General features: G+C 41.5%; 1 protein-coding gene across 1 annotated transcript in view; it reads left to right on the top strand.

The window, feature by feature from the left end:
- Window positions 1-26,805, top strand: part of UBE2R2 (ubiquitin conjugating enzyme E2 R2) — a 51,290-nt gene that overhangs the window by 16,384 nt on the left and 8,101 nt on the right. The window contains exons 2-3 of the mRNA XM_059492216.1: window positions 22,958-23,044; window positions 26,383-26,480. Of these exons, the coding sequence (XP_059348199.1) occupies window positions 22,958-23,044; window positions 26,383-26,480 (185 nt within the window). The remainder of the gene's footprint in view (window positions 1-22,957; window positions 23,045-26,382; window positions 26,481-26,805) is intronic.

The following is a 26,805-nucleotide window of genomic DNA, read 5'->3' as shown; positions in this document are numbered from 1 at the left end:
CCTTCAAAATTTTTTTTGTGCTGACCTGTTATGCTTTTATGCTGGTAAGATTTCCGTTGCTGAATGGTGAATGGGAACTCATCCAGATGGGTGCTTGAATCAGCCTCATTGCCAGCCCTTATCTTGGATCTTTTCTTGATTTTGTCTTTAAAGCTCTTATGTTGAGTTTCCACTTGACATGGCAGGCTTTTTAAGAATGTTGGATAGCCTCCTTCCCAAACTATGGAGTATGCTATAGGAAGCTTCACCTTCACTAAGTAAAAAAAGCATCTGTGTCCCTTTTTATGGAAATTTGAGATTAATTGCTGGATGTCATTCTGCTGTTTGCAATTTAACTATGGTGCTATTACACATGTTTATACACACAGTTTATAATAAAGGGTAAAGGACTAGTAGTAGTTGGTATTCAGATGGTTTAGATGTCTGATCTGGATGTTTTATAACTTTGCTAAGATGCTGGAGAACCCCCATTTTGTGATTTTGTTTCCATATTCTTCCTTTCTCAGATGTTTGTTGTAGACAAGTTTGGTTGTTCAAGGTCAAAGTTCCACTTAAAGTTAAGGAATAATGCAGGATTCTTAAATAATCCCTCCTATGCTTTTGTAGCAATATTTTTATCCCATGCATTCTTGCCTTGCAACTGTCACCATTTTAGAGCAATCTGTGGTAAGTAGGATAAAGAACTAAAATTGTACAGAGGTGCCTGAAGTGTCAACAACTTTAGTACTGAAGGGTGGCATTAAGGGCCAGCCCACTTATTTTACATGCCCAGCTTTGGAGTGAGACTTGGAGATGTTCAGCCATCTTTTGTCTGGGAATAGCTATGTCCTCCTCAGGACTTTGGCTCTTGCAGGAAATTTAATATGTGGCTCTCAGCCAAAAGTACTGGAGGTGTATTTAGTTCCCACTGCAATTTAAAGGGACTAAACACATATCTTCTGGGTTTTGTTTTTTTTTTTTTTTTTGAGATAATGTAGTTATCAGGCTGTAAGTTTATATTGAGGAATCCTTTCTTTCCCTTGTTGAAATTTTGTGTGCTGGGCTCTTGGCTGCATACTAGGGTAAAGCCTAAACCCAGCCAGTGAAGGAACAACTTTCCTCTGTAGCTTAAGGTGCTCAGCTGCAAGGAGGGATTACTCCTGTTTATCAGCTCACATGCCAGAGTGAAATGTTACTGATCCTGACAGTTTTTTCCAAGCTCTGTGCTATGAGCTGTCAGTCTCCTTTTGTTTTCTGGCTTGGGCATTTGCATTCCTGTCTGGACAGTGGCCTGATGCCAAGAGGAAGGCTGAAGAGAGCTATGCTTACTGCCCTTTAGGATAGGGCATCCACCCAGAAGGTGGAGGATGCAAAAGTGCCTTTGGACTAAATGCCCCAGTGCTAGCTGATTGAATAAGGTGTCCCAGTTCAGCTGATTTTTTTTTTTTTTTTTTAAAGAAAATAGGACAATCATCTGAATGAAATGTGTAGTACAAGTGGTCACGTACAGGCTCTGAGTCAGCCTTGTACACAGAACTACTTGTAACCTTGAGTTCAGTATTAAATTCCCAGAGCTCGGTGTTCAGGGCATTTTGTTTCTTGTCACTTTTGTTGGGCAGGTCAGCAAGCACTGTTCAAAAGGAATGTAAGGAGAATCCTGGGTCTAGAACCTGGAGTTTTCAGGGGTGCATCCCTAGTCTGCACTGACTCCTGAGATGCACTTCACAAGCACCCAGCTTGTCATGCTCACCCATGCAATGCTTATGGTGTTACTCCTGTTCTAGCAGGGTCCAGAAAATCAAAAGATAAGCTGCTTTTTAGGTGTCCATTAATTACTCTGTTCTGGAGAGTGCAGGATCTTCTTTTCTGCTTTAAACTGCTGTTCTTCTATTTTTGGAAGACACATCTGCAATAGAGATTGAGAAGGTAACCTCAAACAGTTCCTGTCCCATGCCCAGTGCCTAGTAATTTATTTGTGGCAGAAAATCTCTTAGTGCAACAGGAAAATTACTTAAAATTTTGTTCACCCTTATGAACACTTTGTCACTGGCTAACTTTTTTACAATTCTTTTTCTGGTGAAATTTTCTCTTTAGTTTACTGTAGTCAGTTGTCTCATGGATGAAGCTGTGATTTTAAAGACAACATTTCACACTGGAAGCACTTTCAATGTCCTATGATAACATGTACAAGAATGTCAGATCAGTAAGTGTTTAATTTGCAAATTGAAAATCTTGCTGTTGTGGCTTTTTGTGTTAAGCTTCTGGACTGTAAGGGTAATGAACTAGTGATGCAGCCTTCCATGGTCATTAATCTGTTATTGTAATAGCTGTGTTTAAAGCTAACTGCTCAAAGTAAAGAAACGAATGAGCTATGTGTTACCTTAGATATAATTAGATATGCTGCCTGGTATGTTTATTTTGGAGATTGGAGCAGAAGCATAAACCCTGATACAATACAGGCTGCAGTGCTCAGTGCAGAAGCGGTTGTACAGGGAATGTGAGCTCTGCAGCACACACAGCTTAGAGCATGGTGTGAGTTACTCTGCACTGGATTTGCTGAGAATTCTTTTTTTTTCATGCCGATAGGAGAATCACAACATTTTAATCCTGGTGGCTGCATTAGTTATGTCTGTATGAGATCTGATGTCCATAGACTTAGTACCCTGAAAAGGTGGACAGTACTGCAGCAAACATGAAGGAAGTTGTGCTAGGATATGTCATTGCTAGGATAGTCCTGAGGTCACTTCCCCAGTATCCAACTCCTCAGTATTTTCCTCTGAGGAAGATCAGGCCTCCTGAACCTAAATTACTGTCCCAACTTGTCTATAGCCCTGTTGATATGGACTATAGACAGCCACGGAGTTCAGCCTTGGTTTCTCTGCAGGCTTTCTATCTTGAAAAGATGACGTGACTTCACTGAGCAACACTAAACAAAAGTTAATTATGTATATCTTCCAGGTACTTGTTTTAAAACACGTTGAAGCTATAAAATATACTGGATCTGCAAAGCTGCCATTATGCCTGCACTTAGCACAAGGGCCATTTTGCCACCAGGAGAAAGTATTTTGTCCTACAAAGTCTAAATTGACTCAAAGGTTTTTGGTTGGTTTTCTTTGGTGTGATGTGGGGATTTTTGTTTTTGTTTTGTTTTTTAATATCATCTTTGCAAGTAGTAGTCTAGTGTTAGTTTCAGCATCAGAGTCTTCTTTTTCTGCTTTCGTACATTGGTACGTGCTTTGAATGATGCCTGCTTGGGAAGAGACTAACTGAAAATATTGCAGAGTAACTTGAGCAGCAGACAGTGTACTACTCAAATGAGGCTAACTTCTGTATAATGAGACCGAAGGAGAATGTTTTGAAACTCATCTCTTTACAGGAGGCAGTCAGTGCTGTTGGCATATTTTAATGGTACAATGTGTTATTGCTTGTATCACATCTACTGTGATGAGGCTGTGACTTGCTGCATGCTCTTGAACCTGCAAAGTTAATCCAGCCTACAAATACAATAAGGGGTTTGTGACTCCTAATGAGCTGCAGAAATGATGGTTACTGTATAGTTGATTGTATGTAAATAGAAGTAAATTGGAACCCTCTTGAAAGTTCTGCATACTCTGAAGGGTGGTGACACATGATTTTTGCTGAAACTGGGCTCTGTAAGAGTGGCTTCTGGTGATTGCTTGCTTATTCCACTCTTCCAACAAAGTCAAACATGGTATGTTAATGACATGCTCCAGAGAGGTATATGTGCTGCTGAGGCTGTAATTCTAAAATGTTCATTATAAATCACATAATTATGAAGTCTGGCCAAAAATTATTGGCTTGGCTGTCTTTATCACTAAACAAGCAAGCAGGTCACTAATTTAACTTGTTTAGATTATTTTTCCCTTCTGCCATTTCCCTGCCCTACACCTACATGCCAAAATATTGAGTGTTAGAATGGGAAGGAAAACCCTGACTCTATTTTGTCTTCCCAAAGGAGAGAAGTACTCATAGAGTATATGTGTGCATGCATATATGGAGTATTCAGATTATCAGCAGATTATTTGACACCTAAAGCCAGAGCTGATGGTATACAGAACTGCCTCATGAGTCTTCTATAGGAAAGACAACACAGGCATTTGTGGAGGATTTCAGCAGTAGCCAAAGGCTCCTGGTTGGGATTTTTTTCCTTTGCATGCAATCCCACACTTGCTGAAAAAGATTCAACCTTGGTGGTTGGTCTTTATGTTGTACTGACTGAACTGTTGATGCTTACCTATCTAAATAAAGGTCTAAAGGGTGTCTTCTTCCAGAATAAACCATTTAAATTATAAATTAGGGACGTTCTGGCTAGTTTGTTATCTGGCTGCACAGTAGTGCCAGGAGGGGTGGGAGGAGGAACACCTCTGTTATGACTTGCACCACTTTGGTTTTTTTTCTTCTTGCTTAGAGCTAGTTTGGGTGCTAAGTTGTTTTTAAGCAGTACTACTGAGGATTTATCAGACTCAGTTGAGTATAAGAGATAGGAAACAACAGTTTATACACTTCAGATTTTGTGGTGTTCAAATGCCGGTGACAATCCTGCCCACATTGTCATCATTCAGCTGGTTCTTAATAGCCTGTTTGATGTAGTAATTCCAATTGTTGTTTTTGTCTGGATTTGACAACACACTGAGTGTGGTGCTTGTTTGGGACTCTGAGCTGTCCTGCTGGGTGTGTAACTGGTAACCTGTTAGACCTCACTTGTTAAAAATGCTGTAAATCTAAACAAGCTCTGGGAGTGTTTTGGCATTGAGCTCCCAGTGCATTGCTGTTCCCCTCAGCAGCTGCTGTGCTGCAGCTGCTTGTGCAAAGGCACAACTGTGCTCATGAGCATCCTCATGACTGCTGCTCCAAATAAGTGTGGTGGTGCAGAGAAAGCATGGAGATAGTGAGCAAGATTGATACTGAGAAGATACCTGATGTTGTTCAAACACAGGTGGGGAAGGAGGGCATCTTCACTAGTGAGAAAAAAACCAAACACAAGCTCAGGATTTTAGAGGTAATTTGAAGTTAGTTCCATAAACGTTTATGAGGTAATAGAGTGGACACTTTCTACCATGCTGGACAACTGTAACAATAAAGTTTACAAGGATGCTGCTTCCTCTTTGCAATACCTTCTTGGAATTGAAGTCTCCCTGCTCAACTGAGAAGTCCAAACTGCATCTTTAATGTCCCTTTACAACTAATTTTCACCTGTGCTCAGCATCTAGTACCCCTTGAGCTTTCTCAGTGCTTTAATGAGCTCACTGTAACATCTTCTGTTGTTCCAAAGTGCCTTCTCACTGTTGACAGGCTCTTCATGCTGATATCCAGGTGTTAGAAAAGTACATTATTTGTCGGTGGAATGGCCTTGATTAAGGTTTAGGGCTTGATGTGCTTTCATTTTCTCAGACCTGGGAGGAGATTAATAAAGCTTGGGAGGCAGGATGTACCACTGATAGTGGGCACAAAGAATACAGAGTTTACCAGACACAAGGACATTTGGCAGAACTCCCAAGATAAGGAAGAAACCAATAAAGTCAACAACTGAGAAATCGGCTCCAACTGGATATAAAGTAATTCTGCAAGGGAAGATTAGCACCACCAACTCACGGACCACTGGCCCAAGGAACCCACTGACTCAAAAAAAGAGTTGCTTTTATTAGTCTGTGTGCTCTGAGAAGTAAAGGAGTAATTTAACTAATAGAAGATAGTATACTAACTAATGAGGGAGCTCTGTAACTTGTAGCCAGTGAGCATTAATGCCTTCGTTTGGTAAAATATATAAATAATGAAAGATTTTGATAGTTGTTGTACTGGCTTTGTGGATTCATCACCAGCCCCCATTTCTGTGCAGAACTGTAAATAAATCAAATAGCTCAACTCTGTGTGGGGATCAGCCTCTTGCACAGTGGGTTAAAGAAACTACTTTGGGACAATAGCACTACAGCACAGTGAAGCTTACTGCATGGAAAATGAGCTTGAAAGAATCTCCAGATTGGACTTTGGCACTAATATGAGTTTACTTCCAAACAGTTGATATTTGAATCAAACTGTCATATTTTAATGTATTGTCCTTTCCAATACTGATTTATGTACAAGATCACAATTGCTTTTGTCTGCTCAGTCCACTGGTTTTGTCCTTGATACTGCCTGGTAGGTTTTAATAAAATACTTAAGACAGCTGAACTTGCTATATGTGTTTTGATGGGGAGGAAAAGAACAACAAAAGAAAGGCTTTAAATATGGTTTGATCATTCACTGTAAATTAATACAGGCATTTGTGCAAAGAGTTAGTAGCAAATGCAGATAAGATGCTGAATGCAGATAAGATGCAGAGTGGCAGCCTGTCTGCCTGAGAAAGACACCAGAGGCTCACCTGGGGTCTCTGCAGAGTGTTTTGACTAAAAGAGTACAGTTTAGTACTCCTGATCTTTCATGTTAGCAGGAAGATAGTTCTCAGTTAACCTTATGTATGTTAATTTTCCCACGGCCTTTTTTTATTTAGCATTATGACAGTTTGAGAAGTACCAGCTGAACTGTGTAGCACATAAAGAAATAACACTGGGATAAATATGTCTCTCTGAAAGCAACCTCTGAGAGGAATCCAGGAGTCTTAAATGCTGATTTCTGGAGTGTGGGTAGTCGGTTTGGTGTCTTCTCTGAATCCTTGCTGTACAGACAGCTGAGTGCTTCAAGGCTGGGAAGTGACAGACTAAAATGGCACACACAGTACTTAAAATAAATTAGGATTTTAGATTATTCTAGGTGATTAAGACCAAGTTAGTGATCAAATAGGTCAGTTGCTGAAGTCTAATAGCTGTCAAGACATCAAATTTAAAAGTACTACTAGGTAAAAAATAATTAAAGTACCATGTAGAAAACATTCAATCTGATGCTTTTTGTTTTACATTTGGGGGACAGGGTAAATGTGTTAATGAAATTAAAGAAGTTTTCTTGAGTTACATCAAAAGGGGTGGCAAGGTGGTTCCAAGGAAGTGAACTGAATGATCATTTACCTTGTGATATTGCTTACTCCTGTACTTTGTGTGTAAGTGAAGTGGGTTTTATACTGATGTTTCTGTAAATCCTGTGTGGTAAGCAGGGTCTGATGACCTAGTAAAAACATTACTGAGATGGGAGTGCCCTGGGTCCCCAGACATACTGTGCTTCTGCATGTGCAGTTCATGCTCCAGATTCTATGGAGGAACTGCTGCTCTGCCATGCAGACATTGCTTAGCAGTTGTGAAAATGCTGGTTATTAGAGTGGGATTGCAGACATTTTTGCCATAGTACACAACTTGAACCAAGCAGCTGCAGCTGGTTTCCTGGGATACCAGAGCAGAAGCCATGAACAGATTAGATGTTGTTCCCCTTTTGCTCTTGGACTCATTGACTGGCTTGTCAGTCTTGTCTAATCAACTTAGATTGCAGGTTTGTTTGAAGTGTACCATATATGGAAGGGATTAGCAAAATCAATATGATGTAATTTATTTTGTCACACATGAAGCTGAAGGCTGGTGATGCAGTTAAAGGCAAGGGTCTTTAATCTACAAGGTTTCCCTCTGCTTTCTGTGGTAGGTACAGGGCATCTACTTGTGTAGCTCTCAAGTACCCTGTTAGGAAGGTTAAGGATTCTTGGCACTGCTGCGTATTAATGTCAATGCCTGTCTTGAAATAGGAGATAACTTGGTAAGCCTTCTGATATTTTTTTAATACCTAAATGAGTTAAATTATTTCTTCTTGCTATACTGGTGCTGGAAGTTGGCAAGCTGACCTGAGCACTTCAAATATCAAAAAGTCCCTTGGAAATCAATCTTTTTTTAGAGCTTTTCTTTTGACATAGTGAATACTGAATGGTAACCTTTAGAATAAAACTTGCGTAGTTTCTGTAACAGGAATTTTTCGGAAATCTCTTCCTATTTGTGGTGGTAATTCCTTGGGGTAGAGAGGATAACTTCCCTGAACTACAAAGTATAACATGCTAATTTGAAACTCTGTTGGGTATCTAGAATTGCAGGCTGTTTGAGTTACAGATCCTTACCCTACTGATAAGCCTGGTTTGGTTTGAAAACATATATTTAATGTTGGTGGTGGTGATATTGGACTAAAGTTAATCAACTTTGAAGTCCCTCAGCAGCATTGTGGCTAAGAAGGGAGGAGACTGAGCATAAAGAAATATGTAGCTAAAGGTACCCTGCTTAGGATCCTCACTGAGAAATTTTTTTCACTTCCTCTGTTTCTAAATTGGAGTTGAAGTGAAAACATGAATAATTGATGCCATAAATACTATATGTGAGTTCTGCTACTTCCTGGGATAGTAATGGCTTTGATTTCCTCTCCTAAATTCACATGACAGTGATAAATGTGCTGTCTCCTTCTCCAGGAGGTTTCAGAAAGCACCAATTTCTGCTGACCTAATTGGTGCCAAAAATGATAATTAAGTTTCTAAAAAGCTTTGTAGGTAGTCCTATTAGAGTAGGTATTCATGACTGTTCTGATAAGTGGGTGCAAAGTGGGAGTTAAAAGGGATTCTCTCATCATTGTGTGATTGCTTAGTGTTGCTGTGCAGGGGAGGAGAGCTCTGCTACTGCAAAGCATCTTTGTAGTAAGATGTTCATATTGATATGTAAGGATTGCTTCTGGATGTTTTCAGGTGCACGGAAGTGTTTTGTTAGAAAAAAAAAACACAAGGGGGTTGGTTTTGTTATTGTACTCCAAGACATATGTCCGTTCATAAGAGCAGTGTGATTATTTTAATTAAATTTAACAAGGTCAATATGACAGTACTTGTGTGAACTTTAAAATGGACACTGGAGATGTTCCTTGTCCATGGGTTTGGAGCATAGGAAAAAATGCTGCCGTGTCAGGGAACCACTTTGTACCTTAAAGTCTAACAGTTATTATGTTTTGGATGTTCGCCTTTATAAAAAGTAAGCTTGTTGGTAGTATGGTGTAATCCTCTACTTCCAGTGGAAAAGTTAAAATCCAAGTAGTTTTGGACATCTGCAGGATACTCTGTGTTGCACCAACTCCATCAATATTGGCCATAGAACAGTATAATGCTGAGTGGGCAAGTGTAATGTTAAAGGTCAAATGTGCAGAGATCTTCAGAGACAGTTGTGCTGCTTGGCTGAACTGTTTGTGTGCCTGATGCATAAAATGTGTGATGGAATGCTGAGGTCTACCTTGAGAGTGGTTTTGTGAGTGCATGTTACACAGGTCACCCAACACCCTACTTTAGTGTACTTTGTAGGAATCAGTGGGGCTGCTCCTAAGGTGGATAAACTTTTTCACAAGGCCCATTAAGGACTGGAGGGGTGTGGAGGCAAATTGTCTGGATCTGGAAATGCATAACCCTTTCAGTACTGCAAAGAAGACCCTTGAATCTGATATTTTACTCATCAGACTGTTGTCAGTGTCACTGAAGGTCACTGCTGTTGCAGTGTCTGATGGAGACAGTTTTACTCATCTGAAAATGCTTTTCCTTGGAGGCAATAGAAACTGGGCCAAGGTGGGATAGGAGCGACTGAGCAGGAGCTCTAGTAAATAATACTAAAGTAAAGAATAGGAACAAAAGGATCTTTGTGGTTGATTTTTCTGACAGGCTGCTTGGAATGAGTTCATGCAGTTTTCCCTCACTCCAGGACCCTTACATTTCAGGTACTCCCCCCATGTGTTTCTCAAAACTCTTTGAGGTGCATAACCTGGCATTTTTTTGTGAGCTGTTGTGTGCTGGTATTGCCCCTTGTATGGCTAGATACTTCTAAAACTAAAAACTCATAGCATAAAGCTTTTCTTAGGCCAAAATTTCCATCCTGTAGCTTCTCTTGTAGAGAAAAGCAGCTGAGAGCAGCATAAACCAGCTACAGGAAAACAGTTGACTCCTGTTGGTCACCTTGTGGTGCTCTCCTGTCCCAGCCAATGCTGTGATCTCCCCCCAAATATGCCAAGACATACAGAGCTCCTAAATGCACATCACTGTATGCTTGTTCCATGGCAGCATCTGCAGAATTCTGTTTTTTTCCCCAGGAAATTAGTTCCATGCAGAAGTAAGACTCTAACCATGTAAAATTACAGCTTTGTAAGCAACATGAGTGTAAAGAAATTCTTTGTCTTCGAGTCATTTTGCAGTATAAATTTCATTCAGAGGTCTAACATAGCAACATAGTTTCCTATATTTATAATTTGAATAATGCTTACTATTTAATACATTATTTTCTAGGCACAGGATACCTCGAAGGCTGTACTCTTTTTATTTCATTATATCCAGGCCTTCTAAAACAAGCCCTGACAATTGGCAGTTACTATAAATATATTGATCATGTGTAGAAGGCTTTGAAGTTACTCTGCAAGCAGTTGTATAACTTCTGGTAGTATTTGAGAAAATAAAAATCAGCACCTGTTCTATTAATTATTTCATTTCGGGGAAAGTCTACTTTGCACATCAGGAGTGTAGGGAAGATAGAGACCTGTGGTTGCCAGACAAATTTTTTGGCTGCTAAAAAGCAAACCTCTGAAGTACTTTGACAGCATCTAGCCTGCAATTATTGTTGCAAAGTGCTGAAACAGCATTAACATTTTGATCTGAACCTTGTAACTACAAACAAAAGCTGGCTGTTTCATTCAGTGCTTGATGCCAGATGCTCCAGTTCTTTAAGGGCTCATACTGGAACCTAAATGGTATGTGAGTTGATGCAGCCAAATTGCCAAATGTGTTTTTTTTGTTTTCCTTCATGCTAGGCTAAAGGAAGTGTTGCATCAGTATTAGTGCTTACCAAAAAGGATAATATTACAGGGCCTTCTGAAGGAGTGAAAGCACCTTTCCAGTTATGTGCCACATCAATGTGGCTGCAACAGGTCACAAGTTTGGAGAAACTCCACAGTTAATGGCACCTGCTGGACTTGCCAATGGAGTTCAAACACAACTGCTTCCAGCTGGCATTATCAAAGTTCATGCTCTGGAAAAGTCCTTTTACAACAACAAAACATTCTCCATTGCAGTTACCTGTGGAAGATACTGCTCTAATGTCGCTGTAAAGTTGCTCAAAGGATGTGTTTCTGCAGTGCAAGGCTTACACATGTTTGCCTTCTATGTGCATAGACACAGTTTATTTTAAAATAGTGATCTGCCTGTGTCAGTATAACTTACTGGAGCAAACTGGTAGCAGCACTGCTCCCCGTTCTAGAAAACTCTAAGAATTCTTGAAGTCATGACTTGGGAGGGGTACAATTGGGGATTATAAAGCCATGCGTTACACTAAAAAAGTCAAGAGAGGATGACAGTTTACTGTCTTGCCTAATTTAAGAATGAATGTGCATTAAATGGAACTATCAAGCAAGTCAAAATGAAAGTGGATTTTTTACACAGTATGTAGTTAAAACTGTAGAAATAATTGCCACAGGATGTTGTATCTGCTTCCCTGCAAAAAATATTAGTCTGAAAGAGATTAAACAAGTCGTTAGGATATCCTTCTGTTCAGTTTTTTCACTAAATGTTGCCTACAAATGGAAAAGGTCAAGAAGCAAGCTGTATGGTTCCCTTATTGAATCAAGGCAAGGTAAAACTTGTAGGTAGAGCACTACTGAGAACATCCTGCTTGGTCCCAAGTGTGTGTGTGTGGCTTGCAGGTCACATTGCTGGTGACTTGACTGGGAGTCATGTAACTGTAGGCTACATGAATGCCAGCAGGGCTCTTACCCTTGAGCATCTGCTAATTTATAATCACATCTACTTTATCACCACTAGAGGCTCCTCCAAGTCATGCTTTGGATTCATTTCTGTGGCAGGAAGCAGCTTATGCTCTAAGTAGCATGCAGATGTCTGAATCTGTCACTGTAACACCTCTTTACAAGCAGTGAATTTTAATAGTTTTTTAATATCAAAATACAGCCATTCTCTTGCTACTGTGGCTCAGAATTCAAATAATCTGTTTGAAATAGTTACTGAGTATTAACTACTGATGAACCTTAAAGCATCAGCGCCGAGAAGCTTGTGTTACTTGCTGGTAGGTGGAAAAAAGAGTCACAAAAATACTTAATGGTCAGTGAGGGTAAATAATTTTGTTTTACCATGAACGTATTTTATCCTAGTGTAGATAAGACTTTAATTACCAACACAGGTTTGCAGGCCTCATTGTGTAGCTGGGGTAGGTTTACCATGACAGGGCTGTACTTACAAAACATTGATGACTTTTGCTGCAAAATGCTTATTTTACTGCATTGTAATTTGATAGAGTGTATCAGGTACACTGTGTCTTATCTAACAGCCTAACAACATGAAGACTTAAGTTTTCAAGAATTAATCTGATCAGACAGGAAAGAGTATCGTCATGGGATTGTCCAGCATATAAATATGGGTGAATTGTCTGTTCTTGCCAGTCTTGGGATTTGGTAGTCTTGGCTTATTCCATGCACTATCAAGTCCAGTGCTTGCTCAGTATTAGTTTTTTGAAGATGTGTGGGTATCATTTTTCTCTGGATGGAATAAGAGAACCCAGTTTCCAAACTGTCTGTATGGATGCTGCATTTTCTGAGTGTGGAAGCATGCTGGAGCACTGCACTTGAGCTATCAGACACAGTGTGAGTTCTTATAAGTGGTGTCTGTATCACAGATAATTACACATGATGATGTTGTTATTGAGAAAGCGGAGGAGCTTTTAGATGAGTCTTTGCAGGAAGGCAACATGCCTTGTTTCTGAGGAGGCTTCAACACATGAAGTTGCAATGAGGCTACTGGCATGCACTTGCAAATGTTTTGGAAGATCGTATTTTGCCTGTTTCTGTAGCATTCAGGCAAACATTTAAGACCTCTCTTAAAAAGCAGAGCTGAAAAATAAGTTATCCAAGAATCATAAGAAGGTAGATATCCAAAGAGTCTAAGTAGAAAATGATGTCTCACAACAGAAAATTTGTTTGGTCTGGAAGTACTCTTTTTTTTTTTTTTTCCCTGACATATCACCTGTTCCTACAAATATTTATAAATGCAGCACCTCTTGCAAGAGCTTTTGCTGTCAGCCTGATATTTCAGTTCATCTTGTTGCTCGCCTTAGACTGGCCTGCTTTTTTTCCCCATTGTTGGGTTTGGGGGCTTTTTTTTAGCAGCATTCCAGTTTGTACTAAGAGCAGACTGTAGACCTACCATAGATCTTGTCTTATCTTTGCTCTTATGCCAGTCATGCATGATCTGTCACACAAATTTCTTCTAAAGTTAAGTCAGAAATGACACTTTGAATCAAGAGCAATATCTATGACATGCTTAAATACAGGAAGAAAAATGAAATGAGTTCTAATTCCCCTTCAGATCCTTTCTTTGTACGGGCAGGAAATAGTGCATAATATGAAAGCTACTTTAAGGGTTGCTTTTAGTCCCACAGTTGAACAACTTTCCTTTGACTTTCCTACAAGTTGCATCTTTGTCCAAGTGATAAGATCCCTTTCCTCTAGTCTCATCTTACACCTGTCTCATTAATTTTTTGCCTTGACCTTAATCCTCTTAACCTGTGGTAGGCGTAAGTGGTTCTTCCTGACTGCTACTCTCACCTGGTATACCTTCAAACTTAATAGTTCCAGTAATTAAATTAATTTTATTAATTAAATAAATAAATTAATATTAATCCAATAGTTTCAATTAAATTCAAGCTTGAATTTCAGGACTGTGTGTTCTTGTACCAAGCTTGTTTGACTGCAGTAGTTCTGCTTTTATAAGTATAAATGATACCTTAAATTATGCTGCACTGCAGATGACTCAACCTGCTTTGCTCCCTTTTGCTGGCTCTTTCAGGAAATTTTTTTCAGCAAATTGAGGTTTCTGGCTTTATCTGGATGTTGTATTAGTAATTGACATGGCAGCTAGTTTGAACATAGGTAGAAATATTAATGCTAGCGTTCACTTCAGTGTTGCACTTTTCTCTTGTATATCCATAGTAAAGTAATACTGGTTGTTATGCTGTGACCTCCAAATCCTCTGAAGCACAAGGCAGGGGTGAAAAGAGGTGAAGAATGACAGAATGCTGAATGCCTCTTTAATTTGGCTCCTCACTAGCAAAAAAAGTCCACCCAAAACCTATTACTTTAGAAAGAATAGCCTGTGGAGCAAGGGATGTCTGTGTATCAGCTAATGCATTTATCCAAGCTAAAACTTTGTTTGGTCTGGTTGGAGCAGCCCATAATGATGAAGCTGACAGGTGCATCATGCAGTAATGTGAAAATTTGCCTTTGTGTCTCAGATATAAGCTTTGTGCTAGCAAATACCTTCTGACACAACGCTGGTTCCTGCAGTGAGCTGGAGGATGCTGGGCAGGAGCCAGCTGGTGGACACGTATCAGACTTCACTTGTGCAGGATCAGAGACTCTTTTCAGATGGGTGGTACACTGGGTGGGGCTATGCATAATACAGTTTGTGACTGTAGGGTTACACATCTACACTAACACATTGCTGATTGGGTCTCCACACTTGGGAGATGGTGCTGCTGATTTAGCTGCTTGCTTGGAAGCAGTACAGTCCAGCAGGCTTGCTTGCTGCTGCTCAGTGTGCCTAGATTTACTGCCTGTGTCCAGCTCCGAGCAGGAGAGCTTGTGATCAGTAATGCAGTGGCTGAAAAACAAGTAACAAGGCTGCTAGAGTGCCTAGCTGGCTTCTGCATGGCAGCCAGCATAGATGAGATTTCAGCTGCAGTTCCTGAGTGCTGCCATTCACCTTCCAGATGCCTGTGTCCCTTATTTAAAGAAAGTCGGCTGGTATGCCAGCTCAAGAAGTCTCATCAGAGTGCTGCTGCCTGCCGTGCTGGGAAAGGCAAAGTTGTGTAACACTGCAGCACAGTGCTAGGGTTTACACTTAAAATGCTATAAATATGCCTCTCCCCTTGCTGCTTATGAAAGAGGTGACTGCATCAAGACCTGCCCTGTGTTTTTAGCAGAACATGTGATGGGCTGTCCCTTGAGAAGAGTTTTCCTCTTGCATCCAGCCTGGCTTGCATAGGAAGAGAATCGAGGCAATTAGTCATTCACTGACTCATGAATGGTACTTGTTTAAAGAATTGGCTAAAAATAGTGAAAACAGGCTGAAGGAAAGGGTGTTCTCACACTGAGCTAGCTTGGACATCTCTTCACACAGCAGATACAAATGTTATGGCTTGCTTCACAGAGCATAAAAACAATCTGCTGTGTTTTGGTAAAGATGCAAAGTTGGAATGAATAGGTGAGTTCACAGACACTCTGTCCAGCATTATTGAAAATTGGGATGTGTTTTTACAGTGATTAATCACAGAACCTTGAGAGTTTGGGAGGGATCTTAAAGGGTAATCCAATCCCAACCCCCCTGTTGTGGGCAGGGACACCTCCCACTAGACCCGGTTGCTCAAAACCTTATCCAGCCTGGCCTTGAATACTTGCAGGGATGGGGCATCTACAGATTTCTGGGCAACCTGTGCCAGTGTCTCGCCACCCTCACAGTATAGAATCTTCTCCTAATATCCAACCTCAATTTCCCCTCTTTCAGTTTGTGCCCATTACTCCTTGTTCCATCTATAGTTCCTGATGATGAGTCCCTCTCCAGCTTCCATATAGACCACTTCAGATACTGGAGAGTTCCTGTGGGGTTTCCATAGAACCTTCTCTTTGCCAGGCTGAACAGCCCCAACTTTCTCAGTCTGTCTGCATAGGGGAGCTGCTCCAGTTCTCTCAGCAACTTTGTGGCCTCCTCTGGATTTGCTCAAGCACTTCCATGTCATTCTCTGTGCTGGGGTCACCAGAACAGTATGCAGTAATACAAGTGGGATGTCACAAGAGTGGAGGGGAAAATGACGACCCTTGACCTATTGGCCAATCCATTCTTTGGATTTATCCCTGGATACATTTGGCTTTCTGGGCTGCAAGTGCTCACTGCCAGCTCGCATTGAGTTACTCATCAACCATCACCAACAGGGCTTCTCTGCCAGGCTGCTTTCAATCACCCACTTCTCTGTGGATGTGCCACAATCCAGGTGTGGGACCTCACACTTTGCTGTGTTGAACATTATGGGGTTTGCAGAGTCCAACCTCTCCGGCCTCTCCAGGTCTCTCCAGGTGGCATCCCTTCCTTCCAGAGCATGATTGCACTACAGAGCTTGGTGTCATCAGTGGATTTACTGAGGGTGTCCTCAATCCCACTGTCAGTCAATCCCACTGATAAATTACCAGGATAAGTCTGAAGTATATCATGCTGTCTCGCAGTCAGCCTTTTCATAGATGTGCCTGTGTAAATCTGCTTCAAGAAAACATTAATTACTCATCCAGTAAGGTTAAATTCCAAAATGTGACATCGAGCAAAATATTAAAGATGTCATAGTCTAATTCAATTCTTGCTAAAAGAGACAGTCTTTTTGACCCTGAAGCCTGGCAAGGAGAGAGAGGTGCCCAAAATAACAACCCTCTATGTATGTAATTGGAGGACTTCCACCCATGATGCCAGAGATGCCAGTAATGTACCATGATAGTTTGTATAAACAGTCTCAAATATTCCCACCACTACTCCAGCAAAACTAATTGTTTTTACAAATGGGAAAGATGGAAAATTGCATTATCTGAGGTGGACAGAAACTGTTTCTAGAATAGTTATGCTCGTGTGAGAGCTTTATCTGTTCAGGTACCAGCATGCTGAGTTATATGTAGAGTAGGGTATTTCAAGTCCCAGCTTCTACTCTGAAGCAAAGACCTAATGGGAGATGCGTAATTTTGGTTTAGATGCGGTGTCCCTAAGTATCTCTGGCTCCTTCAGAAAATACCAGGCTGCGCAGGGAAAATTAAGTTTCACACATTTGGAGTTATTCTTCCTATTTTGTCTAAATGGGGACGTCAGCATGTTTGTACAGATCTAAATAAGAACTGAGTCATCTGTTTCTGCCTGGAAAATAGTCACACAGAGTAGCCTCTCTGCATAGCCCACACACAGTGACCTCAGTCTCAAGCCTGTGTACAGTCTGTGGGCAACCTGAAGGAATCAGATCCAAGAGCACAATCTCTACATGAAGCCTTCAGCCATGGCAGAAACCTCCTAACATATGGCCTGTCACAGTCTCTGATATATTTCATCTTCATCTTTTTGTCTCCTAAAATCAGGACTGATCCTGGAGTAAAGGTTAAATAGAGGGTGGAATCTTGTAATATTTCAGCATGGAGATTCCTGGGAAAATACATAAACCTCAATATGATATCAGCTTTCTGTCATGGGAATCTGAAATTTCTTTGTTTGGCCCCTGTGTCAAAGCTGAGTGAAGCTGTTGAACCAACAGCTAGGTCTGTGAAAGAGGATCAAGTAATTCTGTTTGGTGGTGTTGCTAATGGCCTTCTCAGTGATGGCACAGCAGACAAGAGCAAAAGCTGAGTCAAAATGGGCAAGTTATAGAAGTGATACTTTGTTGTTTCAGTATGCCACTGTTTCCAACTCAGTATCTCTTGCTAAATGCTGCATCTCCTTCACTGGTTGAAATGATAGCATTTTCTGTAGCATCATGAAAAGTCAAATTGACAATCAAAGGAGTGGAAATCAACCTGGCAGTTGCTACCTGAGTGTAGGTGGTGCTTGTGTAATCTGGCCCTTTATCTGCTTTGGTTTGGGTTGGATGACTTGCCAACAATTTCAGCTTTATGAACATTGCAGATAATATATTGCAGATAAATATTAAATAACATCTTACTGTTAAAAGACATTCTGGTAAAAGGAAATCTAGTTTGTACCAGAGGAAGTCTTCCATTGAGAGCAACAGATTTAGTAGTGCCCCAGATAACTAAATTAGGAAATGTGTATGAGATATGATTTAGTGTGAAACAAGAATGGGCTGGTGCCTGTCAAACCAGTCTCTGATTGTGTTAGCTAGCCTTACTTCTTGACTCATCAGTGCTCTGCTGAATTTTGGCTCTATCTTCTTTTTTGTTTAGATGCTTCATGTCCTTCCCATGAGATCTAGTTTATTCTTCACATTCAGATCTTTGTGATTTAAATTCCTTATGAAACAGTGCAGGTAATGGGGGTATAAGGGCTTTTCTGCTGTTACTATTCATATGGCCACTGCAGCACCAAGGGAGTTTTCAGGACTCACAAGTCTTGAGTGGTCTGGTCACTCCTCTTGGATCAGAGATGTGCTCCTCCTATTCTTTGAAGCACAACAGATGGCAATAAGCACTGATACAGTGTTGCTGGGAAATGAAGCAATAACTGGGTTTGAAGTACCAGGCTAGCACCCAGCTCTGCCACAAGAAATTGCTTAGGCTGTAAGTCACAAATGGAGCTGAAAGAGCTGTGTTGGCCCTACATTTTTACCTCACCAAATAGTTGACAGTGCAGTGGGATGGCTACAGTGCTGTTTTACATGTTGTGAGCTGGATGATACTGAGGTGCTTTAAACCTCACTGCTGTGAGAAACTGGCTGCTTGTACTCACTGCTGACCTCCACTGAAAATGCTTTCCAGCACATAGTGTTTAATACTGCATGCACTAATCCAGGCCTAATGTGGAAGAGGAGATTCTGTTAAATGAATTGCATAATGTGCGATGCACCAGCAGCAGGAAAGGGCATTTTGTGGGATTAGATACAACCACTTAACCTGGTGGTGGCCTGTAGTTCCTGTTCATGTTCAGTGTGTGGAGCAGTCAGCAGGAGCACACTGGGGAGCCTGGTTGTGCCCCTTAAGAAGGAAAGTGAGGAGTCCTTGTGTGTCTGCAAGTCTGCCAGGGCAGATGAGTGATCTGTAAGATACTCTGTGTAGTACCTGCACAGAGTCAATAGGAGCTTATCTGTGGGCTGGCTGTAGCAGATAATTACACATAACAGCAAAATAATTTCAAAACTCAAAACACTTCCTTTGTATCTGATCTTAAATACAATTTGCTAAAGGTCCTTGCCCTCACTAATGCAGAGTTTTAGAAGGGCTGGCATCAAGCTTGCCATGTTTTGAAATGGAAGTAATCTCTAAATGGCACTTCCAGGAACACCAAGCAGCTGCAGTTTTTGCTGGCCGTTGTAAAAGCTGCTGGTGTTCCCCATTATCCTCTAATCAGATCCGTTGTGATCCTGGTGGCTTTCCAGGAAATGTGTGTGCTTCCCCCATGGCCTGTCTGCACTGGGTAGGCAGGATGTTTTCAATATTCCTTCCCTTTCTGCCTAAAAATCAGGGGTCTCAGTTTTGTCAGCTTGAAACTGCTGTAAAAAATCAGTGTCAGACTCCTGAAGTATCATTTACAGCTAGGCTGGGACAGGGGCTGGGAGGGAGTCTTGCCTGTGTTAGTCCCATGGCCTCACTATTGCAGATCCAGACCAGGATGCTTGGCCACCTGGGCGCATGCTGGCTCGTGTTCAGCCATCGTCAACCAGCTCCCCTTGGTCCTTTCCTGCCAGGCAGCTTTCCAGGCCTCTCTGCCCCAAGCCTGGAGTGCTTGGAGTGGTTGACACAAGTGTAAGCGTTGAGTCAAGTATGTGGCAAGATCTCAAGAAACAAAGTTGCTGTAGTAGTTATTCGTAGTGACAGAATCAGTGAATAATTTTCAGTCACATAAGATCTAGTGAGACTGTGTGTTTTTCTGGCATACATAGCAGAACCTGTGCTTTTATCTTATCCAACTTAAAGAAGATTAACAAACCTGAAATGCAGTCTCTGTTGAAGGTGCAGGGAAGCAGTAAAATAGGAAACAAAGTGACTGTGATGGTAGCAATATTCTTAAAATACGTGCTATGGTGTAATTTAGAAGTTGAAGTCTTTGTGATAGCTGTAAATGTTTCTAAAGGGCTGTATCTTCTGTCAGGCTGGACTTTTTAGAAGAGTTTATTATTTTTCTACAGACTATAAGCATGACTAGTTGCAAACTGGGGAAGGGAGGATTGATTGTGACTGGTCTTCATGTTTCTATCTATGGAGTATCTTCAGTGATGTCAAGGAGCCATGGCATGCAGCTGGCTAAAATCAGCACCAAAATAGAATTATTTCTGTTCTGTTTAAGCTCAGTTTGAGGAGTCAGGCACATGGTGAATGCAGTAACTGTTTGGAACTTGCAGGGGGGAACTGAGCTGCATATTTAGTCCTCCTAAATTAGTTTGTGTGGCTGTAACTGAGCTAACAACAAGCTCCCTGAAAACTCTGCCACTCTCAAGTACCTAGCAGCCTGGCTGAGTTTAACAGATATTTTGCCTTATATCAGTGAAATTGTAGGGGAAAACTATTCTGTGAGCTCTACTTAAAATTAGATTTATTGCTTAATTTGGTCTTTTTTTAATCATGTTTAGAATCAGGCTTTCAGTGGGGAAAAAAATGACCTCTAATTGTGGCTGTTGCTGCATTTTGCACGCAGTCTTGCAGCTTCTCTTGGAAATTCTTGGCTTGCTTAACCCACACAGAAACTCAGATAGCATTCAGTGAGAGCAGAGTAGGCTTACGTAACTTTCCATGGTTTCTCTTGCAGAAGAGATGAGGTAATTCTCTCAGACCTGTTTGTAATGGCCTGGAAAAGTGTTTGGTTTCACTTTCAAATTCTGGATGATCTCACCATGGGGACTTGACAGTAGTGCTCTTTTTGTTTGGGAAAAATCCCTGCCTGTAATTCAAGGTTTTCTGTTTTGGGGGCTTTTGACTCTGAAATCAGGTTTGTAGAGAAGCCTTATTTGCTTTATGTTCCAATACAGAACCTCAGTGTGCTAAAGAGCTACCGACTAGTTAGAAATAGCTGATCACCATGTAATGTGGCTGCTTTCTCTAAATGTGTGATGTATTACAGGGAAGCTAGGTTCTTGATTGCCTGCACGTGGAAGGAAAGATTTCTCTTATTTCTCCAGTTGGGTTTTCTGTTCCTAGAGCTCAAGATAACCCTTCATGTGATACAACACTGCATTCCATAGTGATAGTTATTGTAGGCAGGTAGTCCTTCTCTAATAAAGAACTGTGTTTGTCAAACAGGATTTAGAAATTCGGAACAGTTTTCCAGGATCTACAGCATCTGCATGAGTCTGCATCACATACAGGGACATACTGGTGACTCAGGCTCAGCTTCTGGAGTAGTCTTGCTGAGACAAACCCCTCAGGGCTAGACAGTTTGAAAGCAGAGGGGTTTTACTGGGAGGAATGAGACCTGCACTCCTTGAGCATCTATATGGGCTGTAGGCATAGCAGTGCTGGTAATCTGCTGGCACAATGTTTTTTGTTTTGGTCACCTGGAAGCTGTGGCTGTGTAGAAGACAGATTTTGCTAAGACATCTTGTAGGTAGCTCAACCCTGAGTTTCGCTGTCTCTTGCATTTTTAGTCTGTCCTTTTGCTTTTGTTTTGTGTCTTAAATCTCACAAAACTGTGTGTAAGCACAGGAATGGGCTTTCTTGGGAAAACTCCAGAGTCTGGAGGAGTCTGCAGCTACATGATGCAAGCACTTGAGTTGGAGTGAATGTGCCCTGCCTGGATAGATCTCTGCTCTGCCCACAGTGCAGCATGTTCTGGACCCAGGCATGTCCTTGCTGCAGCAATGTGGTGACAAGAGCCATTCACTCACTGCTCCTGGAGCAATGACATTCGTGCAACTGGCCTTAAACTATGGGATTGTTTAAGTGGATTGTAAATCTCTTAGCTGTGTGTGTGCTGTGACAAATGGCTGTGGGGTGAGGACTCAGCGCTGCTGTAACATGCCCACACACAGTCATGAGTAGGCATCTACAGACCATAAGGCCATGTGAACTGGTGAATTTCTTTCATAAAGGTGAATAGAAAAACCTTCTTTTCTTGACTATCTGACACTCTGACCCCATAAAATTTGGGTTGTAGGGCAAAGGTGTGTGCTGGTAAGTAAAACTCTAGCCAGGTACTTAACAGTTCTGTAATCTGTTTGTTTTGGTTGTCTGCTTCTGTGTACTATGGAACAAAACTTTCCAAAGTTTCTCTTGTTGAGCAAGGGGCATGGTTACATACTTAAGTGGAGGAGAGTGACCTGGAATCCTGCTCTTACCATGTTGTCCTAGGGTGACTAGGTTTCCTCCTAAATTTGTCTCAAACTGGGATAAATATGAATCTTGCTTTTGGGATCCCTTGCATTCTCTATTGCAAATGAAGCTGGCTGTGTTTGAAGGACCAGAAGATGCTTCTCTGGAGATCCCTTGCTGGGCTGGCAGTAGGACTTTTTGTTGAGCAGTTCCAAGGAAAGGGTTTGTGCTCCACAGCGCAGCAAACAGCATGCAAGTCCACCTTCCAGAGAGAAATATTTTGGACACTTGATCAGTCCATATTCAGACTGCTGTGAACAGCAGGACAGCAGAGAGAAGTTAATTTCCAGTGCTAGGATCTCTGCAGCCTTCCCATAACTGACTTGACTCAGAGTTGTGCCCCACAGATGGTTGTTGACCACTGCAAGCTGTTTGCTGTCATTGCCCACCAATATTCCTCAAGGTGCACTGATTTATTAAACAGACACTGATGATGTTGAGACTTCTGTGGAGGCAAAACATGTAGTATTAGAAACACAGGTGGATGGACCAGCTTAACTTTCAAAGAAAGACAAAATAACTAGGGCAAGTTATGTAATAATTTTTTTTTCATCATGGGAAGAGTAATTTTAAATATTTGTACAGGCAAATATAAAACAGGTATATTCAGCTTAGTAAACATTTTTTAGTCTGCTTTTGAACTCAGAAAGAGAGCAGTGCTCTCTCGAGTTAAAACTTTTCCAGTCTGTTTTACCCTGTTTAACAACAGCTGTTGAATATGCTGCTTGAATTAGGACGTGGTAAATGCATTTTGGCTTGTCTTCTGAGCATTACTAGCCCAGATGTTTTGATTTTTCTTGTTCAGTTAGTGTTTTGCTCATAAGAAATCGCATAGTGTTACAATGTGGGGCCACTTGGGCACTGGTTTATTGAATGAGCAATTTAGTAGCCTTAATGAATTTTTCCCCCCCCAATCTTTTCACTGTAGTTATTGGTTGTTGGTCTTTTTTGTTCTGTTTCATAGCTAAAAGATTCTGCTTTTTTTCAGGCTCACATTAAATTTCCTATTGACTATCCATATTCACCACCTACCTTCAGATTCCTGACCAAAATGTGGCACCCCAACATTTATGAGGTAAGGTGTTTTTTAAAAAAAATTGTCTTCTGGGGTGTGTGAGACAGCTTTGTGCTTCCTTAAACTCAGTATGTGTATGGGTTACTTTCAGAGGGTAGCCAAGGCTGTGGGCTGTCAGCAATTGGATCACAATAGAACAACACAGCAGGTCCAGGAGAGGAATGATTCCATATAGAGGCAATTGGTTCAATATCACCCAATTCCATAGAGCTGCATTGGAAGGCTGAAAGCCTGTTTTGGTTCAAAACTTGATCTTTAGTGGAGGTCAGCCAAATCCTAGCTGAAGAACTTTTGGGTGTCCTAGAAGAATGTCAGCCTGGTGAGAAGCACTGCCTCTGTTGTTTTGGGAGCTAAAGGATTTCACAATGTTCCTTTTGCTGCAGGTCTCTCTCCTTATCACAGGTTTTCTTATGAGAGGTTTTGCAGACTTCCTTTGAACCCACCTGAAAACTGGAGTGTCATTCTCTTCAATCCCATGAACAAATAAAGCCCTCAGTTGATATCTTGGGCTTGTAAAGTCCTTTTCTGATAAGTTCTTGCGGCCAAATGCCCAGCTTGGAATGGGTGTGCTTCAAATGGTGAGAAGTGCAGTGATGGCTTAGTAATAAATGTCTAGAAACCTTGCCAAACTTCAGTGCAGAACAGAATACTAACCCACTTTAATTATTAACTGATCCAGGGAATTGCCCTAAGTCCAGGGACATCCTCACATCAGTTATCTGACAGTTTTGTGATGTAGGTTTTGTACTTGGCACAGGATCTTTCCTGTAGCCAAGAATGATGTTTTTCTTTAAGGCTCTATTTCAGTTACAGGGAATTTTGATCTATAAATAAAGACAATTTTGAAATCTTCAGATAATTGCAGACACATACTGTGGGTATTGATTCTGAATCTGGAAATCCTCATGCAGGAGGTGAGTGGCAAATGGCTACCAAAATAAAATGTACAAAAGCAAGCCTTGGAAAGGACCTCTCCCTGTCCTGGTGAGAAAGATGAAAAATTGACTAGAAACGACTGATGGCAGCAGGAGGAACTAACCCAAAACTTGATGTGTGTATTTTGGGTTTGCTCTTCAAATACACAAGCTCTCAGCTTTGTGCTTTGTGTTTATAGGAGTATTTCTTGAAGCTGAGGGAATCTGAAGCAGCTTGCAGGCTGTTTTGGAAACATTTAAGCAATGAAGATGAGGCACTGGGGTAACTTCAAATGAAACTGAAACTGTCTCAGCAAAGTGTTTGATGTTTGAGGGTTTTCAGGAGGAGGGGGACAAAAATCCCCTCTTAGTGCAAGGAAGATGAAAGAAAGTAGCAGTTTACAGAATCTGCTGGTAGGACCAGATGGAGAGTCTGGGGCTGACATTCCAGTTCTGAGCAATGAGACTTGAGCAATGTGTGTTTTTTTCATCTCTGGTTTACTTGGTCATCTAATTGAACTTTGGTAAAACTGCATTCACTTGCTCTTTATTTTTATGACATAACCATTCTCAGTCCTGATAGAAATGGAGGATATACCTCAATGGCAGATAAATACCCCATTCTCCTTGTTTGTGTTTTTCAAAAATGTATGTAGGGAGAGGCTTGGCCCCTGACTGTCCTCATCTCTGAAACTTTGTGCTGACCTCATCAGGCCCCATTAAACCTTTACCTCTCCTCATTCTTAATGAAAGTGCAGTTCCCAAACATGTAACACTGATTGTGGCAAGACAAAAACTTCTCACATCGTTGCTTCCCTCTATCTTCATTTTGCCAAGTATCTGCTTGTCCCCATGCTGCTGACCTGATTGCTTCAGGAACTTTTCCCAAGTGCTGACATGCTTCCTCTGGCCACTAGCATTGCATTCTTCCAGGAAAAGGTTAAAGGAAAAACTAATGGAAATTATTAGTGATAACAGAGTAGACTGAGCATAATCTAATATTAATAAAGTTAACTTCAGCTTGGAGTGATACTATAAAAGTTCAAGATTTCACAAGCCTGTTGGGGCACTAAAAGGGAAACTGCCTCCTTAAAGCAAACTGTTCCAGCAATGTAAGTATTTGCTTTGGAATTCAGCAGCTCTGGGTTCTGCCTTGCTGTGTTCTTGACTAAAACCTGCTTCAAAGTGACAAAGGCCTGCTAGATTAGCATACCTGGCATGAATAGTGCACTGCTGAAATCTGGATACAGATCACAACGCCCCAGGTGAGCTGCTGCTATCTGTAGCTGTGATCACTGGCCTGGGCTCAAAGGCACAGATGCTGTTGCTGTGAGCAGCCCTGCTCTGTGCTCAGAGCAGTGTTGGAACGATGTGAGACCAGGTGTGTGGGCAGCTTCCAGCCTGGAGTCCTGAACAGAGCTGATCCCGTCATCAGTCTGTGCCCTGGACTGGGGGAAAAAGGAACAGCATGAGTGCTGCCCCACAGCTGGCTGCAAAGCCCATGGGGCCTGGAGAGGCCAATGTCTGCTGGCCAGCCCCGGCCTCATCTGCTCCTTCACCCCATCCTGCAGTAGGGCACTGGTGTGTCCCTGGAGTCTGCCTCAGTGGAGGATATCAGCTGGGGTGGATACTGCTCCAGCCCTCCTACAAAGCAGTTGTGTCAGAGTGCTGTTGCTGATGGAGAATTGGGTTGACAGATTTCCTAAATAGGAATTATAGAGCTTTAAATCTATATTCAGGCCATAAGACTAGTGAGTAGAACACATATTGAGAATTATGTGGCTGTATGGCTTCCATATGCTGCCAGAATATTCTTCCTTTTGCATGCTGGAAGGGATTTTCAGTGAAACCTTCAGAAAGCATCTCCTGCTTTTTCATCTGGTATTTTGAACAGATGTGTCCTAGGGGAGCTGTGTAAGCCTGCCCCACACCATCTGTTCAAGGTCCTTGTGTCCTGGGAGATGTAATGTTTTCATACCTGAGCTAGTAGATGGTGATTAAACCCCTCAATTCAAAAATTTCTTGCAGCTAGCTCAAGCTGCCAGTGGGAGCACAAATTTTCTTTAACCCTACTTGGGGTCTCCTGTGATTAAACCTTATGTCACCGTGGCAGTAGTACTTGCTGTCTGGAAACCAATCTAGTTTTATGTTACATTTTTACTATTTTTGCTTACTTCAGTACGTTCTTTAAACTGCTTGATTTTTGTATTGGGGTTTTTTGCCAGTTTGCAGGCTAGCCCTTGGGTATAAAGTAGATCCAGGAAGAATTCAGAACCATTTTCAGCCCTTGTTGGTTTTTGCTGGCACTTGGATATTCATATCAACAAGGTTAAACTGATCAGAAGACAGTCTGAATGGTGGATTTGAGTTATCAGGCCTCAGCCTCCAGCCAAGCTATTCTCAGTGCTTTTTTCTGTCTTGCAGAATGGAGATGTATGTATTTCAATTCTTCACCCACCTGTAGATGACCCACAAAGTGGAGAGCTACCATCAGAGAGGTGGAACCCTACCCAAAATGTCAGGTAACTGTGAATATGTTGTGCAGTGGTGACCTCAAAGGCCTGCCATCTCCACAAGACCTAAGGGCTATGGTGGGAGGGGTTTGGGAGGGAATTTAAGGTTTTGTGGGGCTTAGGGCTTGAATCAAGTGGGAACCAGACATACCAGTCTGTCTGAACATACTGGGCTGACAGTGCAGAGCCTTCTGTCCTATTCACAGGATTTCATACTCCAAAGGCAAGTTATCTCAAATGTTGAAGCCTGTCTCATCACTGTTATCTTCTTCAAAGTACCACTAGTGGAAAAGTGCGTGTAATAGGTTCCTGGTGCACACCAAACTGCTCTATT

The sequence above is a fragment of the Ammospiza nelsoni genome, chromosome Z, assembly GCF_027579445.1.
Source record: "Ammospiza nelsoni isolate bAmmNel1 chromosome Z, bAmmNel1.pri, whole genome shotgun sequence".
In the NCBI taxonomy this organism is placed as follows: Eukaryota; Metazoa; Chordata; class Aves; order Passeriformes; family Passerellidae; genus Ammospiza; species Ammospiza nelsoni.
This window is presented reverse-complemented; position numbering and strand designations above follow the sequence as displayed.